The sequence below is a fragment of the Phascolarctos cinereus genome, unplaced genomic scaffold (genome assembly GCF_003287225.1).
Source record: "Phascolarctos cinereus isolate Bilbo 61053 unplaced genomic scaffold, phaCin_HiC Scaffold_4;HRSCAF=312, whole genome shotgun sequence".
Classification (NCBI taxonomy): domain Eukaryota; kingdom Metazoa; phylum Chordata; class Mammalia; order Diprotodontia; family Phascolarctidae; genus Phascolarctos; species Phascolarctos cinereus.
In genome coordinates, this window is record NW_027555847.1 from 619,217,179 (window position 1) to 619,233,777 (window position 16,599).

The following is a 16,599-nucleotide window of genomic DNA, read 5'->3' on the forward strand; positions in this document are numbered from 1 at the left end:
CTGAATAAAGATAATTTTTTCCAACATAAAAAATAATCATATCATAGAGTTTTGGAGCTAGAAAAAAGTCTTAGAAATCATCTAATGTGCCCCCACTACCCTCCATTTTCCACTTGAGAAAAACGTTAACTTGTCCAACATCACACAGGTAATGGCAAAGCTTGGATTAGAGCTCTTGTCTCCTAACATCTGATACAACGGTAATTCTGCTTTACCTACTGATATTTATAATTTGTAAATAGTGATTTGTAGCAAGATAGCTTTTGACATGTTTTGTGAGGTAGTTTTCCCTAATGGATAGCAAGTTAGACTTGGAGTCATGAAAATCTGGCTTCAGATCCCACCTTGGATATCCACTTGATATATGAACCTGGGCAGATCACCTGACTGCTCTCAGACCCTCTTTTTCTACATGTAGAATGGGGATAAAAATACCTGTAATACTTCCCTAATGGGATTGTTGTGAGAATCATATAAGGAAATGCACTTTTTACATATAAGATAAAGCACCTTGCAGATTTAAAAGTTCTATAAAATACCGGTTATTATTATTGTTATCCTAATGTTATTCTTTACTATGCCACTGGAATGACTTCCAAAATAACATAGAGGCATATTTCACATAATGCTGCTCTATCTTGTAGTATCATTTCTATGTTACAACTAACCCCTTGTTGTAACATCTTCTAGATGATAACCCATTACTTCTTGAATTATATTGCTTCTGTAGAGCTCTTCACACCTTATAAAATTATTTTGTCTAGCGTCTTGTTTTCAGAGGACTAGTTAATAATGTTGACTGAGGTATGTGTTTATAACTACAAGCAGCCTTACTATGGGGCATTAGGCATGATTGCCTTAATTCCATTGCTTCAGAGGCTGTGGTCTGACAATTACTGTGAGAACCTTATAGTTCCCTATTTAGTAATCCTAATAACAATAGCATTTACATAATGCTATAAAGTTTGCAGTGTACTTCATGTTACCTCATTTGATCCTTACAACAACACTTTTGAGATGGGTACTATTATTATCCCTATTTTACAGTTGAGGAAACTGAGGCTGGGTGAGACTAAATGATTTGCCCTGGATTACACAACTAGTATTTCTGAGGTGGGATTGAACCTTTGTCTTCCTGACTCCCAAATCCAAAGTTCTATGCACTCTGCTGCCTAGCTATTTACTGTGAAGGAATCATGATCCAGATGAGGGATAGAAGGTAGAAACTGCATCTCATGCTCTTTGTATTTGCTACCTTATCTTCCCCAGAGGTGATCTCTGACCTGGATTCTGAATTTTAGGCATCAGACAGGTGTGTGTGTGTGTGTGTGTGTGTGTGTGTGTGTGTGTGTGTGTGTGTGTGTGCGTGTGCGTGTGCGCGCGCGCGCACGCATATATGTTTTATAGGTTTAAAAAAGACTTAAAAAAAATAACATCACTTAATCTTTTATGGAGTCATTTTTTACCAAAAGAACTTTCTCTTGATTTATTCCTTTTTTCTTCACAACCTCCCTACCTGCAGGATACATAAAACTTGGATTGTTGCCCCCTCAGAAAGATTAAATGACTTGCACAGGGTCTTTCACAATCAGTTAATGGTAGAATTGAGCCTAGAGTCTTCGAGTATATAGCTCAGGACTCTTTCCATTAAACACACACACTCTCAACCCCTTTATCTGTACCTAACTAATTCTAGACGTATTAGGTATCTTGTTCTTAATATTCATCAGGGAAAGAGATTTCCCCAACCTCTCTTAGTAACAATTTGATTAACATATCTTTACAGGGAAAAAAAAATTATTCTTTGTGTCTGACCTAAATTTCTCTTGCTGTGATTTAACATAATCCTCTTTGTTCTGTCCTTATATAAAAAACTTATTATTTCAGGCTCTGAGTAAGGGAAATTATTACAAGTTTCTAGAACAACCTCTGAATTAAAGAGGTAAAATGGACCTAGTAGTCTTCTAGTAGTCCAATTTCCTGTTATCACTAAGAATTTTATTTAAACTGTTCTTATCTATATGCTCTATGGCTGTGAGTTATGAACATTGAAAAATCAAAAATGTAGACTACCTGAAGAACAATGGAAAAATGCTTGGTGGGTAGAAATAGGATATAGTATCGTATCAATGATTTTATTATGATTTTTGTGTAAGAAATAACAAAAGAAATCCTTTGGGCATTGGTGTTGAACTCAAATACAATAGGATCCTCTAAACTATACATAAGGATCCCTGTGGGTCATATATGTGCTTATATTTTTTTGTTAATACATTAACACATTAAAATTAGTTAGGAACTATGTTTTAATCTGTGTTGGCCTGCACCTAGGAGGATTATAGGCCTCATATGGCCCACCGCTGATCTGAGGCATTTCTGATTTAACAAAGTACCTAGGCAGTTATGTAGCAGCAGTGGAAGGATAACAGAAACTAGGTGTGAGTATTGTACTGGTAGCCTTAAGTATGTAAAAGACCTAGAATTAATCAATAAAGAGTCTCCATTTTTGTGGAATTGGTATAAAATTCCTTTCCATTTACTCTTCATAGAATAAACAACTTGAAATCACTTTAATTTTCCTGACTCCAAATCTAGTATCTTTTCTCCAGTGCCACATTGTCTCATGATTATCTTGGTGGTTTTGTCATAAGTTGATCTATTTTGTCTCATAGGAAGAAAGGAATCTGTAGAACAGCCTGCTACGGTTTCTGTTAAGGAACTCAATACTCTGTTATCAATCACAAGGGAACGTTTTATAGAATTTTTTGATGCCAGTATTCCTAAAACACCTCTTGACAAAGCTAGAAACAAAATCAAAACTTCAGAAATAATTAGAGGTAAGTATTTTATTTCTTTAAATGTATATTCTTTTTCTTTTTAATTTTTTAAATTTAAAAAAAATTTTATTTATAAAATTTATTTTTATTTTATTTTTAGTTTTCAATGATCCCATCCATACACTTGAGTTTTAGATTTTTCTCCCCCTCCTTTTCTGCCTCCCTCTCCAAGACGGTGTGCAATCTGATACAGGCTGTACATATACATTCCTATTAAACATTTTTTTTTTGGTGAGGTGATTGGGGTTAAGTGACTTGCCCAGGGTCACACAACTAGTAAGTGTTAAGTGTCTGAGGCTGGATTTGAACTCAGGTCCTCCTGACTCCAAGGCTAGAGCTCTGTTCACTGTGCCACTTAGCTGCCTCCCATTAAACATTTTTTCACTTTAGTCATGTTGTAAGGAAGAATTAGAACCAATAGGACCTGGAACCACAAGAAAGAGGAAACAAAACAAAACAGAAGAAAAAAAGAGCAGATAATGTGCTTTGATCTGCATTCAGACTCCACGGTTCTTTCTCTGAATGTGGATAGCATTTTCTATCATGAAACTTTTGGAGATCCTTGCATTGCTGAGAAGGGCTAAGTCTGTCAAAGTTAGTCATCACACAACGTGACTGTTAATTGTGTATAAATGTATATTCTTTGTATTTTACTGTATCTTTATCAAAATTCATAATTTCTTTTAGTTGTATAAGTATATAAAATACATTGTATAGTTTTCAAAAGGCCGAAGTTCATTAAACATTGTAAAACATACATTGTTTCCTGTGTGCTTTGTGAAATTTATTTTTATACTTGTATTTTTTCATGAGACTTAGTGCAATGGACAGAGAGCCAGACTTGGATTTAGGAAGACCTGAGTTCAAATGCAGCCACAGACACTTTCTAATTGTGTGACCCTGGGCAAGTCACTTAACCTCTGTTTGCCTCAGTTTCCTCATCTTTAAAATGAGACTAATAATAATAATAATAATAGCACCTGTGTCCCAGTGTTGTTTTGAAGATGGAATGAGATGATATCTGTAAAGTGTTGAGCACAGTGTCTGTCACTTAGTAAGTGCAATATAAATGTTAGCTGTTAGTAGTAGTAGTATCTATATTTTTCATCTGTGCTTTTTTAGGATGTAATACAGTGCTTTGCACATAGTAGGTGCCAAGTAAATAGTAGTTGATTAGGAAACTGTGGTTTCCTTTGGAAGATAAAATTGTGTAATTTGAAGAATAGTAAGGGAAAGGTAAGAATAAGTAAGCAGAGAAGATAGAGAAGGTACCAGAGACATAACTGGAGAAATAGAAGTACCATTGAGGCAAAGAGAGAAGAAAAGTTTCAAGAAGAAGGTATGATCAAAGGTATAAAAATTCAGTTCAGTTGAACAGATTTTTCTTAAGGACCTGTTATATACTAGAGCCACTGTACAAGCTCCTAGGTATATAAAGTCAGTATTCTACTGGAAGGTACACTGTCAGATGCAAGATAATTTGAGGAGCAAGAGAGTATGAACAACTGTGCAGCTCAAGAAAAGCTTCCTCTAGAATATTGATAGCACCCAGTCTGAGCCTTGAAGGAAGGTAAAGACATTAAGAAATAGCAATCAGTAAAGAGTGACTAAGTATAGGAATGAGATAACTCATGGCATCCCAGAGAGAAAGATGGAATGGCGAGTTCAGGCAACAGGCAATAGTTTGATCTGGATGCGACATTGAATGCATAAAGGCAAGGAGCCAGGTGGCATGGTGCATAGAACAGTCGACTTGTAGTCAGGAATACCTGAGTTCAAGTCTTTCCTCAAATACGTACTAGTGCTGTGTCCCTGGATAAGTCACCTAAACTCTGTATATTTCAGTTTCCTTATCTGTAAAATAGTAGCATCTTTCTTCCAACATTATTGTGAAGATAAAATGAGGTAGCATACATACAGCACTTTGTTGCTTAAAAGATTATATAAATGTTAGCTGTTATCATTATCATCATTGTCTTTATTTTTATCATTAGCTGAAAAGGTATATTAAAGCCACATTGTGGAGGATTTTAAATGCTGGGCTGAAGATTTTGTTATCCTATAGGAAACAGTGAGCCTAAAAAGGTTTCTTGGTAGAATAGTGACATAGTTATATTTATACATTGGGAAGATTCTTTTGACATTTGTCTGGAGGATGAATTGGAGAAGAGAAAGACTGAAAGCGGGAAGACCAGTTTGAAGACCGTTATCTTAGTCCAGGGGAGAGGTGATGGTGCTCATGGGTAGAGTCTGTGAGTGAAGAGAGAACAGTCACTGTATTCAGGAGATGCTATAGAGGCAAAATGAGTTCTGTATGGTAACTCATTGTGTCAGCCATCTTAGGAAGGTTTACGGGGACCAAAGTAAAGTGAAGTCCTCATAGCAGGAAAGAAAGTGTGCACAGTGAGAACAGTGTAAATATCCTGGGGTCTGTCACCCCAGACCCACCAAAGACTATGTTGTCATGACCAAGCTTAGTCTTGAAGAAGAGATATGAGAACACTGCTGCCTTTCTTTAGGGGGACTGTTTTCATTAAACATTGTATGTGTTGTCAGATAGTTGTTTGGGTTTGCTTAATTGTTTTTTTTTGTCTTTTTTATCTTTATTACAAGAGATCACTTCTGGGTAGGGTTAGAACAAAGAACGTTGAAAAATTAACATCATGTAAAAACAAAAGACATCAGAACTTTCTAAAAAGGGAACTCCAAGTCATTTCAAATCCTGAGACATAGTGCAGCTAAGGTACTGTGGTGGCTTTTGTGTTTAGTGGCTTGTAAATTGGGAGCAAAGTGTCCTGAACTGGCTGTCTTCTGGGTGGGCTTGGCCTGCTGCCTTAGAATTCATAACATGATTTCAGCCTAGCCCATGGACACTTACTCAATATCTTATTCTTCCTAAGCCACGAGGGTCTCAGAACTCTAAAAGACTATGGCACTCTGGGATTCAGAAGCTGTAAGGGCCAAAATAAAATGTATGTTCTTTCATTAGAGGATTTCAGTGTGGGTACCATCTGTGAAATGATTATTCCTCACCCCATAGCTTCCAGATGTCATACCTGAGTTCAGATTGGGCCCTAGACACTTACTAGCTATGTGACCTTGGACAAGTAACTTAACTTCTATCTGCCACAGTTTCCTTAGCTGTAAAATGGGGATATTGTAATAGCACCTACCTCCTAGAATTTTTGTGAGAATAAATTGAAGTAATATTTGTAAAACATTTTAGCACCGTGCCTGGTAGGCACTTAATAAATATTGGTTCCCTTCTGCTTCCAAATTCCCGGTTCTTTCTTTCTTTATCCCAATGCTTCTGAGTAATTGTCTGCTTAGGTGAAAAGACTCTTCCCTTCTAGTCGCCATCCATATTCTTTATGCACCTTAACCCTGCTCTTCTACAGTCTATATCGTTCTCAGCTTCCATCTCCTTTCCATTTCACCCTCTACAGTTTTTGGCCTATTTTAAAGAAAGCTCTGTGTCTTAGATATTTTCACTTCATAGTCTTTGAATCTTCTTGGGCTATTGCGAACCAGATTTTCTTCAGAAGTCACTGTATACCTGGCCGTCCTTTCCAATACTGAGTGAGTGTTCTGGGACAGGAAGAGTTCTTTATTTCTATTCCTAGACTAATTTTTTTTTTGGCCACAACTTCTCTTCCTGTAACATTTACATCATTCATCATTATGGATTCATGGAGCAAATCTCATTATATACCCACTCAGTTCTTTGTTGAAGTTATCTGTTGACCTCCTGGACATTTTCCTCTGTTTCTCAAGAACTTTACAACTTGGCTTAGAGGTATCCTCTCTGTCTTAATCCCCGTCTTTATATATATACTTAGGGACTCAACATAAATGTGGATGTTCCCTTGAACTCTTTGGCCTTCCAACTTCCAGGATGTCTGTCTTTACTTTACTTCACCCATACATTTCCGTGAACTCACTCTCTCCCCTCATTGTACTGCTTCCTTGTCTCAGACTAGAACCTCCTGTCCTTCCATCTTTTCCTGTTCTTCACCTGTGCTGAGCTTTTTCTTCATGTTCACCATTCTCTCTATTGTCTTCAACTACTTCCTGTCCTCCCAGTTCATGAGATCAGCTGTTCTGTTCTGGTCGCCCTTCCTCCCTTTTGCTTTAAGTCCTTTGCTCACTTGTCCTTTTACCCATCTCTCCTTGCCATACTCCAGCTTTGAGTTACACCCATCATCCATCTTCTCTATTTGTATTCATATGTAGCTAAAAATGTCACACAACTCTCAGTGGGTCTCTTGCTGCTACATGGTAATCTTTTTTTCATCCCTGAATTTATCACACTTTCCGTAGTAGGTATGCTATGTGTTCTCTCTTCTTCTTAGACTGCCTACACTACCGGTCTTCTTCCCCCCTTTCCATATCTCCAGCAAAAGACCTGGTCTTCTACTTTATTGAGAAAACAGAAAGTGTTTAGTTTAAGATCCCTCTTCTCCCCCACTCCACAGTTCACAACCCTCCTTCAGTCTCTCTTCCTTTGCTTCAGTCCATGATGAAGAACTCCTCACCAAGGTAAGGCATTTGTTTTCTTGATCTCATATCCTTCTCTCTGCCCTGGGAGCTTGTGATTCTTTTCAGTATTGGTTTTAAGCCCTTTCCTAAAATAATATTTCTTATCTGCTCTTTCTGTCATCTGTTCTGTGGTGCAAAATAGTTGGGCTTAATGATAACTATTTTGCTCGTTACTTAGTGACCTTTTTTTGCTTGCTTCTGGGTTACCAGTTGTGTTCCAAGGGGGTTGAGCATACAGAAGTTTCACTTTTAGATAAGTAGAAATGTTTCCTATAGTTTTTGTTCTTAAAATCAGATTAAAATATTATACAAAGAAAACCCTGTAACACATGAATTTTTTTGTCTGGTCTTTCCATTCCCTGTCATGGCATTGTCCTTCGTCATTTATGTTTGTGCAGTCTTCATTGTTGAATGGACCATTTCTGTTGAATTATTTGGAAGCATGTCAATAAATATTTTTTAACATGGCTGTTCATTTGTATTCCCTCAGTACATGGCTGATCAGAACAAGTAATGTTTCACTTTTATACTTTCAGCAAAGAACAGTATTAACATTGAGAGTAGTTAAATATTTTAAAATGATAGTCCTGTAGTATCTAAGTAATCCAAAAAAATTAGCCAACTCATCCCTTCTTGAAGGACGGAAACTTCATTTAATTTGGTGTTGATTTAATGAGGTTAGAGCAGTCTTAAAGTATAAACAGCAGGCCACTAAAATGGTTAAAATATGTTTAAGACTACTTTTTGGAATAAACATGTTTTTAAATGCAAATAAACACTGAAGAAGAAAAATCTGAGCCTGCAGATGTTTTTTCCATTTTAATTATATTCATGTGTTCTTTAATGTAATAATATGTTAGTACCCAGATCACAAAATGAGTATTAGGAGTTTGAGCTCTGGTAACACTAGTTGATCTTGACTTTTCCATAATTCTAAAAGTATTGCCCCCATGGAAAATTTACTTGTTTTCCTTCCTAGCTTCTGGTCTTTTGATTTTTCTTAAATGGAAAATTTGTTCTTTCATTTAAAACAGTTTGTAATCATGTTAATTTCAGTTTTGTAGATAATAAAAAATATACAAGCCTGTTTTTTAAAAACTAGCCTAGCAGGTAAATAGAGCATGAATAAAGCTAATATTTTTTTCCTTTCCCAACAAATTTTGTTATCTCCTATAGTACATAGCAGAATACAGAATATATGGGAGATACATCAATAAATAATTTTTAATAAATGAATGAGCTTGTGGTCCTTGTTGTATAAATGGCCTCAGTGTTCTAATACTCAGAGTTTGTAGACATGTATTTTTATATACAACAAAATTCAGTTTGTTAGCACCTTTTAGAGGATATAGCAGAAAGAACACTAGACTTAGAGTCTGAAGAGGCTGTGATTTGAATCTTTTCATGGCTTGTTTCATCAGCTCCTATAGATATTGGCTTCCTATGTGATTGTGGTCAAGGTGGTCAGCCTTTTTCAACCATAGTTTCCTCATCTGTCAAATGGAGATACCAATATTTGTAGTACTTCTTCACACAATTGTTGTGAGAATCAAATCAGATGTTTGCAAAATTTGCAAATCTTTGCAGATTGTAAGAATGATGTATAATTATGAGCTATTATTATTACTCATATTTCTAAAAAAATTTCTTCAGAATCCACATTTCCAGAAACTAATCCCTTGGAATGGCCAGAAAGACATGTTCTTCAGAACTTGGAAACCTTTGAAAAAGCTAAGCAAAAATTCAGGTAATTATTATGAATTAATGGTAACTATAGAGTCAGGATTAAACTTATCTTGTTATGTAGGTATAGAGTCGCATGTATGACTGTCTGGTTGTCAGTCTTTGATATAGGGCCCTTCTCTTCTGTAACACACCTGCCACCGGGGTGTGCTTAACTGCCAACATGCTCTTCCCAGTGTAGAGCTATGACTCTGTCACCTTATTTTCAGCACGCTACAGTGGCTCCATATTACCTTCATGATCAAATACAAAATCCTCCATTTGGCTTTTAAAGGCCTTCACATCCTGACCCCTTCCTGCCTTTCCAGTCTTTTTACACTTTGCTTTCCTCTGCATGTACTACAGTCCAGTGACACTGGTCTTCTTGTTGCTCTTCACAAACACTCCCATCTCCTGACTCCATACCTTTGCATTGGCTGTCCCTCATTCCTGGAATGCATTCCCTCCTCATCTTCTTCTGTTGGCTTTCTTGGCTTCCTTCAAGACTCAGTTCAGGTTCTGTCTTGTAGAAGAGACCTTTCCAGTCCTCTCTCCCCTTCGGAGGTCACCTTCCATTTGCCCTCTATATGTCGTATGTGTAAGGAGTCATTTGTATGTTGTCTCCCCCGTTAGAAAGGGAGCTCTGTAAGGGCTTGTTTTTGCTTTTTCTTTTTATCCCTGTCACTTAACACAGTTCCTGGAACATAATAAGTGTTTGATAAATCTTGTTGATTTGTTGACTTAGGGGATTATTTAGTGGTTTATATTGAGTACCTTGGTGTTTTTAGGTGTTTATCACTTCATTTTTCTAGCATGTTCTCTGACAGATTTGCTTGTTTTCTATTCTGTGTCAGCACCAGAAATTAATTAAGGGAATGCCTACTCAACCCTTAATTTGGGGTGAATGTGGGCAAAAGATGCTTGATTTTGTTTCTGAGTTTGTTTGGTGTGTAAAGCAAGTTTAAGTAGAGGTAATGGAGGGGGGAAGCTACTACCTTGTAATCTTACCTCATACACATCTAGGAAAGCATTACCCTATGAACCATTATTTTTAAAATGCTTTGTTATTCTTGTATATGAAGTACTTTACAAATACAAATTATACATTTTTCCCATTGTTTGAAGAATATGAAATGATCTGGTGTTAAACTGAGTCAATATTCATCAGTAGCCAGGTAAAAATTAGACCAAGCCAGGAAGCAGTTTATGTCAAGTTCAAAAATAAAATACATCACAATGCAAATATCTGATTTCATTGTAAAAGAATGCTGTGGAAGGTTTTAAAAATATTATTTGATTTTATTAGCCTTTATATCTCATCCATAAGAACAGTTTTGAATGGGGACGAGGGCAATATAAATATATTTGTTGTCAGTTAATAAAAGCAATTTACAATTCTAAAACTACAGTGTTAGTATCTAATCACGTAGATTAGAACCCACTTTGGAGAATGAGAAGAGGAAGAGATATTCTCTTTCATTAATGTAAAGTCATGAAATAAATATTCTGTAAAGATTAAGTATCACTTCATTTTATCTTGGGAACAGGGTTATGTGATAGGAGTTTTGAATGGACTTCTGATTAAATGTAATGTTAATTCAGTGTTGCAAAGCTCTTCCTTGAGTCAAAACACAAGTGTTCTCCTTTTCCAGTTCTCATTACTTTCTATGGCTAGCTATTTTTGGTGACTCTTTTTGATTTTAATAAGCACCCAGCTTGGAAGTCCAGAGACCTATGTTATAGTCCTGGATGTGTTATTAGAGAGTTATATAACTTTGGGCAGTTCTTTTAACCCTACTGTTTCCCAGTTTCCTTATCTGTGAAATTAGAGTACCTTACACATGTACAGAAATTTTAGCTATTCAAAGTACTTTTGTGCCCATTACCTCAGTTAGCAATAATACTTGTGCCTTATCTACCCTTTGTGGCTGTTGAAAGCAGGACTTAGACGAGTATAAAATAGTATCCAAATGTCAGGTATTTCATGCTGGTGATTCAGTGCCTTTTCATAGTGAGCCATAATCATGACTTGAAGAGACCTTGAGAATTTTATGATGACTGCATCTTTTCATGGGCATGCTGAATTCCAGTCTCTTTTCAGTAAATTCTTAACATGGTAAAAGAGACATAAAGGACAGTAGTCCTTGCCCTGAAAAATTTACAATTTTGTAGAGTTTACAGAAGATATACTTAGCAGTGTCATAAAAGCTTGTACAGTTTGAAATTTTAGAAACCTTATGTAAGTGCCCAACAGTGTGATATGTAAAGAAGAAATTCAATCAAAGAAATTTCTGTGGAGGAGGAATGCATACTCAATACTGTCCTTAGGCGACAGCAGCACAAAAAGTCATGCCAGCATTGCCGACTTATGTAGGATAAAATCTGTTGTGATTTCTAGATTTTTTTTCCCTTTTGTACTTATATTTAGTCATTCTCTCTGTTTTTATTCATTTATTCAACAAGCATTTATTAAGCACCTACTGTATTTCAGGCTCTGTGTGCTGGACTCTTGGTATATAAAGACAAAACCAAGAGAATTCCTATCCTCAAAGAGCTTACCTACATCTTTTAAAAATTATGCATATATATATATGTGTGTGTGTGTATGTGTATGTGTGTGTGTATGTGTGTGTGTGTGTATGCCTATATATATTAACTTTATTTCTAAATATTTCTCTCCCCCCCCCAATAAGCAAGCCAGCACTTGTAACAAGAATAAGGGGAGAAGAGAGGGAGCATTTTAACAAAGTATATAATGCTTTACTGATCCCTGGCTATAGAGTTAGTTTAGGTTTTATTTTATTGGTTTCTGATCTAGCTTTTTATCGTCAATTTGAATTCTAGTTCTTCCTTAGTGGATTAATTCCCTCTACCTGCTCCCCCCTCTCCCCACAGAACTCCTATGCTGTCACGTTCATCTGAGCAATTGCTGGGCCATAAGGATGGTCATCGGGAATCGGTCACCTTACTAGATGCAAAAGAACTGCTGAAATACTTTACACCAGATGGATTACCAATTGGGGATCTTCAGCCTTTGCATATCCAAAAGAGGTAGGCTATTAGTACTTATATACTCGTGATTTATGTTTATTACAAATGATGCTTAAAAACACAGCTTCTGATTGGCTCTGTTGCTTAGAGTTACTATATTGATGATGCAGAGGTCTTACACTCATTTTCTGTGGTGTGGTGTTCTTAACGCTGTAGTAGGTTACAACGTGCACAAATAGTACCTGTCAGGTATCATGTGTCTGCATATTATTGACTCTAAGGGAAATTAAGGGTGAGGACTAAATGGACCATTACGTGTTTGTTTTCTACCACTGTTGGAAAAAGTATTCATTCACAGCACATTCATTACTGCTGATAGACCAAAACAAGTGTCTTTATATAGAAAGGATAGCATATCATTATTATTCTCTGGAGAATAAATTTTGTATCTCTACAGAAACAGTCACTTTAGGGTTTTCCTGTAGCTTTTTTACTACCACTAGATGGCAGGAGTAGTCAGTCCGTGGTTTGCAGCTGAAAGAATCTCTCTACATTTTGCTGCTAAGAAATTTAGGTTCCCCTAGGAGGCATTATTCCAGGAAAGAGACTGGGAAATAGGGTTGGTGGGTTGGGAGGGAGCGAGACATAATAAACAAGCATTTCTATACACTTGGCAGTTAAATGTTGGGGATACAAAGAAAGGCAGAAACATTGCTTCCCCTCACAGAGCCTGCATTCTACTTGACACTCTCTCAGTAACATACAAAATGTATAGAAAGTACATGGAAGGTAATTTCAGAGGGAATGTCCTATCAGAGCTGGAGGACTGGGAGAGGAGTCTGGAAAGGCTGCCTGAAGAATGTGGGATTTGAATCTTGAAGGAAGTTAGGGAAAGTAAGAAGTGGAAGTGAAGTGATAAAGCATTTCAGTCATGAGGGACAGGATAGTGAACCAGAAATGGGAGATGTAAGGTCGTATTTGAGGAACTGTTAATAGGACAGTATGGTTACAGAGTGCAGAGAAGGGAGTAAAATGTGAAAAGATTGGAAAGAAGAGAAGGATCCAGTTTTTGAAGGTTCTTAAATGTCATGCATAGGAAGTCAGAATGAGGGTCAGTGTTATTTCCATATGTATGTGGCATTCCTCTGGATAGTTTCCAGTATAGTGTGCTCTCTCCTTATTCCCTATTCCTACCTCCACCAGGTCAGTATTCCCATGACCAAAATAGCAACAAATTCTCCCCAAAGCTGGAACTCACTCTTATCCAATAAGATGGATGTTTTCTGTCTGTTAGAATTGAGCCTTTTGAAAGAAGACTGTGTTTGTTTGTTTGTTTGTTTTTTTGACAAGGCAGTTGGGGTTAAGGGACTTGCCCAAGGTTACACAGCTAGTAAGTGTCAACTGTCTCAGGTTGGATTTGAACTCAGGTCCTCCTGACTCCTAGGCTGTATCTCTATCCACTGTGCCACCTAGCTACCCCAAGATTATGTATTTTTAATAGGAGCTGATCCATTACATAGCAATTAATCACACATTTATTGCATGATTATAATGAGATAATTTAAAGGTCTCTATAAAGTACGATACAAACAGCTGTTTTTGTAAGTAAGCCTCCGCAGAAGTCGTATTCTGATTCCTCATTGTGAATGAGGCTTCTTTAAGCCTAGGTCCTGATAAGCTTTAATAGCTTCTCTCAAGCTAGAAGGCCTGTTAGTGAGACCTGACATGTTGTTATCTGAGGGCCAGCCTTGCCACTTTTGGAAAGGCTGTCTGCCAGAAGGTTGGTTATCAGTGACTTAGCTTTCTTTTTTTTTAAAAACTATAGCACTTCTTATAATGACCTATTGAGCTGTGGAAGAGCTTTAATCCATATGCAGGGAGGTAGTGTAGAGGAGCTACACTAAGGAGAGATTGCTCAATTTGTCAGGGATGCATGGGATCTCTGACCATTATTAGCTGTGTGACCATGGGCAAGTGATTTAATCTCTGAATAAGTTTTCTTAACTGTAAAATAGGGATCATAAAGTATATAGTATCCACATCACAGGATTATTTTTGAAGTTCATGTGAAATAATTTTATAAAAGTGCTTTGCAAACTTGGTAGACTTTCCTGATTATTATTATTATTGTTATAGTAATCATGTTCAAAAAGGAAATGAGTTAACTCTAATATGATCTATTCTTGATAAAGCCAGTTGGCTCTTTATGTATAGACCTTCTTTTACTAGCTGATCATTCCTTTTTTAAAAAAATACATTCTAGGGTGTTTTGTCAGAAATTTAAATAATAATAGGTTTGAAAAATGTTTTACAAATTTTTATTATCATAACAATGCTGGAAGGTAGAGGCTATTATTCCCATTTTACAGATGGGGAAACTGGGGCAGATGGAGTTTAAGTGACTTGCTCATGGTTACATTCTAATAAGTTACTGAGGCCATATTTGAACTCAGGTCTTCTTGACTCCCAAGCTCATTGCTTTATCTGCTGCACCACCTAGCTGCCTATATCAAATCTACCTTATTGGTCTGTATGCCAGTTTGCACACTCCAATCTTGTTCCTTTTTTGAATATCAGGACATTTACCTGTTCTCTAGTCCTACAGCTCATTCCTCCTGTTCTCCATTAATGATCAGCAATCACTTCTGCCTCTTTCAGTAATTTATCTGCATCTTGACTCAAATTCATCATGGACTGCTAGGTGCTCTTTTACTATCTCTTTACTTTCTTAAATTTTAGTCCTTTGTTAAGTGTTTCTGATTTTGTCCTTTCTGGTCAAAAGATTAGTCTCCTTGGCAGAAAAAAGAGAAGCAAAACAAGAGTTGGGAAGATCTGTCTTCTCTGCAGCATTCCAGCCTGCCATGAACAGTTGTCCTGTCTCTTTCATTCTTTTCTCCCCAATATAACTTGAAGGAACCCCAGAAAACTCCACCCTACCACACTTCACTTTTTGTTTTTTGTCTTTAGTATTATTTAGCAGCCTTTGTTTATTCTCACTTTGGCAATCCAGAGGAAAGCTAGATTGGGGATTAACACCTAGTTTCATGATCTGGCTTTTCCACCTGTAGCACCTTTGTGACTGTGGGCAACTTGTTTGCTGTGCTGGGCTTCAGTTTTTTCAGCTGTAAAAATGTTGACTTTCTAAGTCCCGTTCCAGTTTTAAATCCATGATCTTATGTTGTTAATGTTCATTCATTTCAGTCATGTCTGACTCTCTATGACCCCATTTGGGATTTTCTTGGCAGAGTACTTTACATTTCCTTCTTCAGCTCATTTACCCACAGGGTTAAATGACTTACCTAGGGTCATATAGCTAGTAGATGTCTGAGGTCAGATTTGAACTTGGGTCTTCCTGACTCCAGGCTTATTCTTTGAGGCCTGTGCTATGCTTGCATTCATCCTTATTTATGTGCCTTTGTTTCCATTTTCTGTAGATATCTTTTTGAAATTTAAGATGATCATTTAATCATTTAATTTTGTGTATCTGCTTCAGTGTCTTTAAAACACCATACATAAATTACATATATAAATACATATCATACATAATGACTATGAATATTACACAGCATGACTGATGATTAATTTTTTTTTTCCAGTTTTTTGGGGGGGTAGGGAAGAAAGATTTGTTGTTCTATACAGGTGAGTTAAATAGATGAAGTTATAATTAGGCTTTACTTAAGTGCCAAAAGGTTTTTTTTTCCTGAGAGATAGGAAGTATTATAAGTCAAATTTATCTAGAATTTTATGCACTTTGTTGAATTATCAGAGGATACTAAATACCTACTAAAACCTACTCTTATTGATGACTGTGGTTCATAATTGTGACCATCAGTTCTTGTACTGTATATCTGCATTTTGTTATGTTTGATCTGTGGCTTACTTTAAGTATGTTTAGTTTGTTCATGGCTTTAATAAAATCAGAGTATTGGGATAGCTCTTCTCTTTGAAAGTCAGAGAATATTGAAATAAGCTTTTAACTGGCTCTCTGTACCCCAGTGTCCTCATCTGTAGAATGAAGATAATAACTACACTACCTTTCTCACACAGTTGTGAGGGAAACATTTTTATACCTTAAAAAGTCCTATATAAATGTAACTCATTATTACCGTATGTTTATTCTCCCGGGGCCTCCATTGTTTTCCTGTCATTTATCACTTTTCCTGTCATTTTGCCTGTTTCTACTTATTTCTCCATTCCAGCTTAGTATTTCAAATCTGGTGGTGAATGTGTAGATGAAGTAAGCTGTGCATAATAGAGCAAGGACATCTCTTACAGAGCGCAGGACCCTGAGAGAGTATTTTCGGAGCCCTTCAGTTTCACAGGATTCTTTGTTACTTCTGGGTTGTGCTCTGTTCTTGGAGTGCTTGAGCCTGTGAAGGCTCATCTCATATCTTGCTGAATAGTTTTCAGAGGGGACCAAAGTTATTCGCCTTAAGAAGCAAACATGATACTTTTTCAAATTTCAGGAGCTATAAGGGATGAAGAAGATGAGGGCCAGAAAACAAAGGTA

General features: G+C 36.7%; 1 protein-coding gene across 1 annotated transcript in view; it reads left to right on the top strand.

Moving 5' to 3' along the window:
- The window catches only part of MTBP (MDM2 binding protein), an 84,614-nt gene that overhangs the window by 37,112 nt on the left and 30,903 nt on the right, over positions 1-16,599 (top strand). The window contains exons 15-17 of the mRNA XM_020964979.2: positions 2,673-2,837; positions 9,030-9,123; positions 11,994-12,149. Coding sequence (XP_020820638.1) covers positions 2,673-2,837; positions 9,030-9,123; positions 11,994-12,149 — 415 coding nt within the window. The remainder of the gene's footprint in view (positions 1-2,672; positions 2,838-9,029; positions 9,124-11,993; positions 12,150-16,599) is intronic.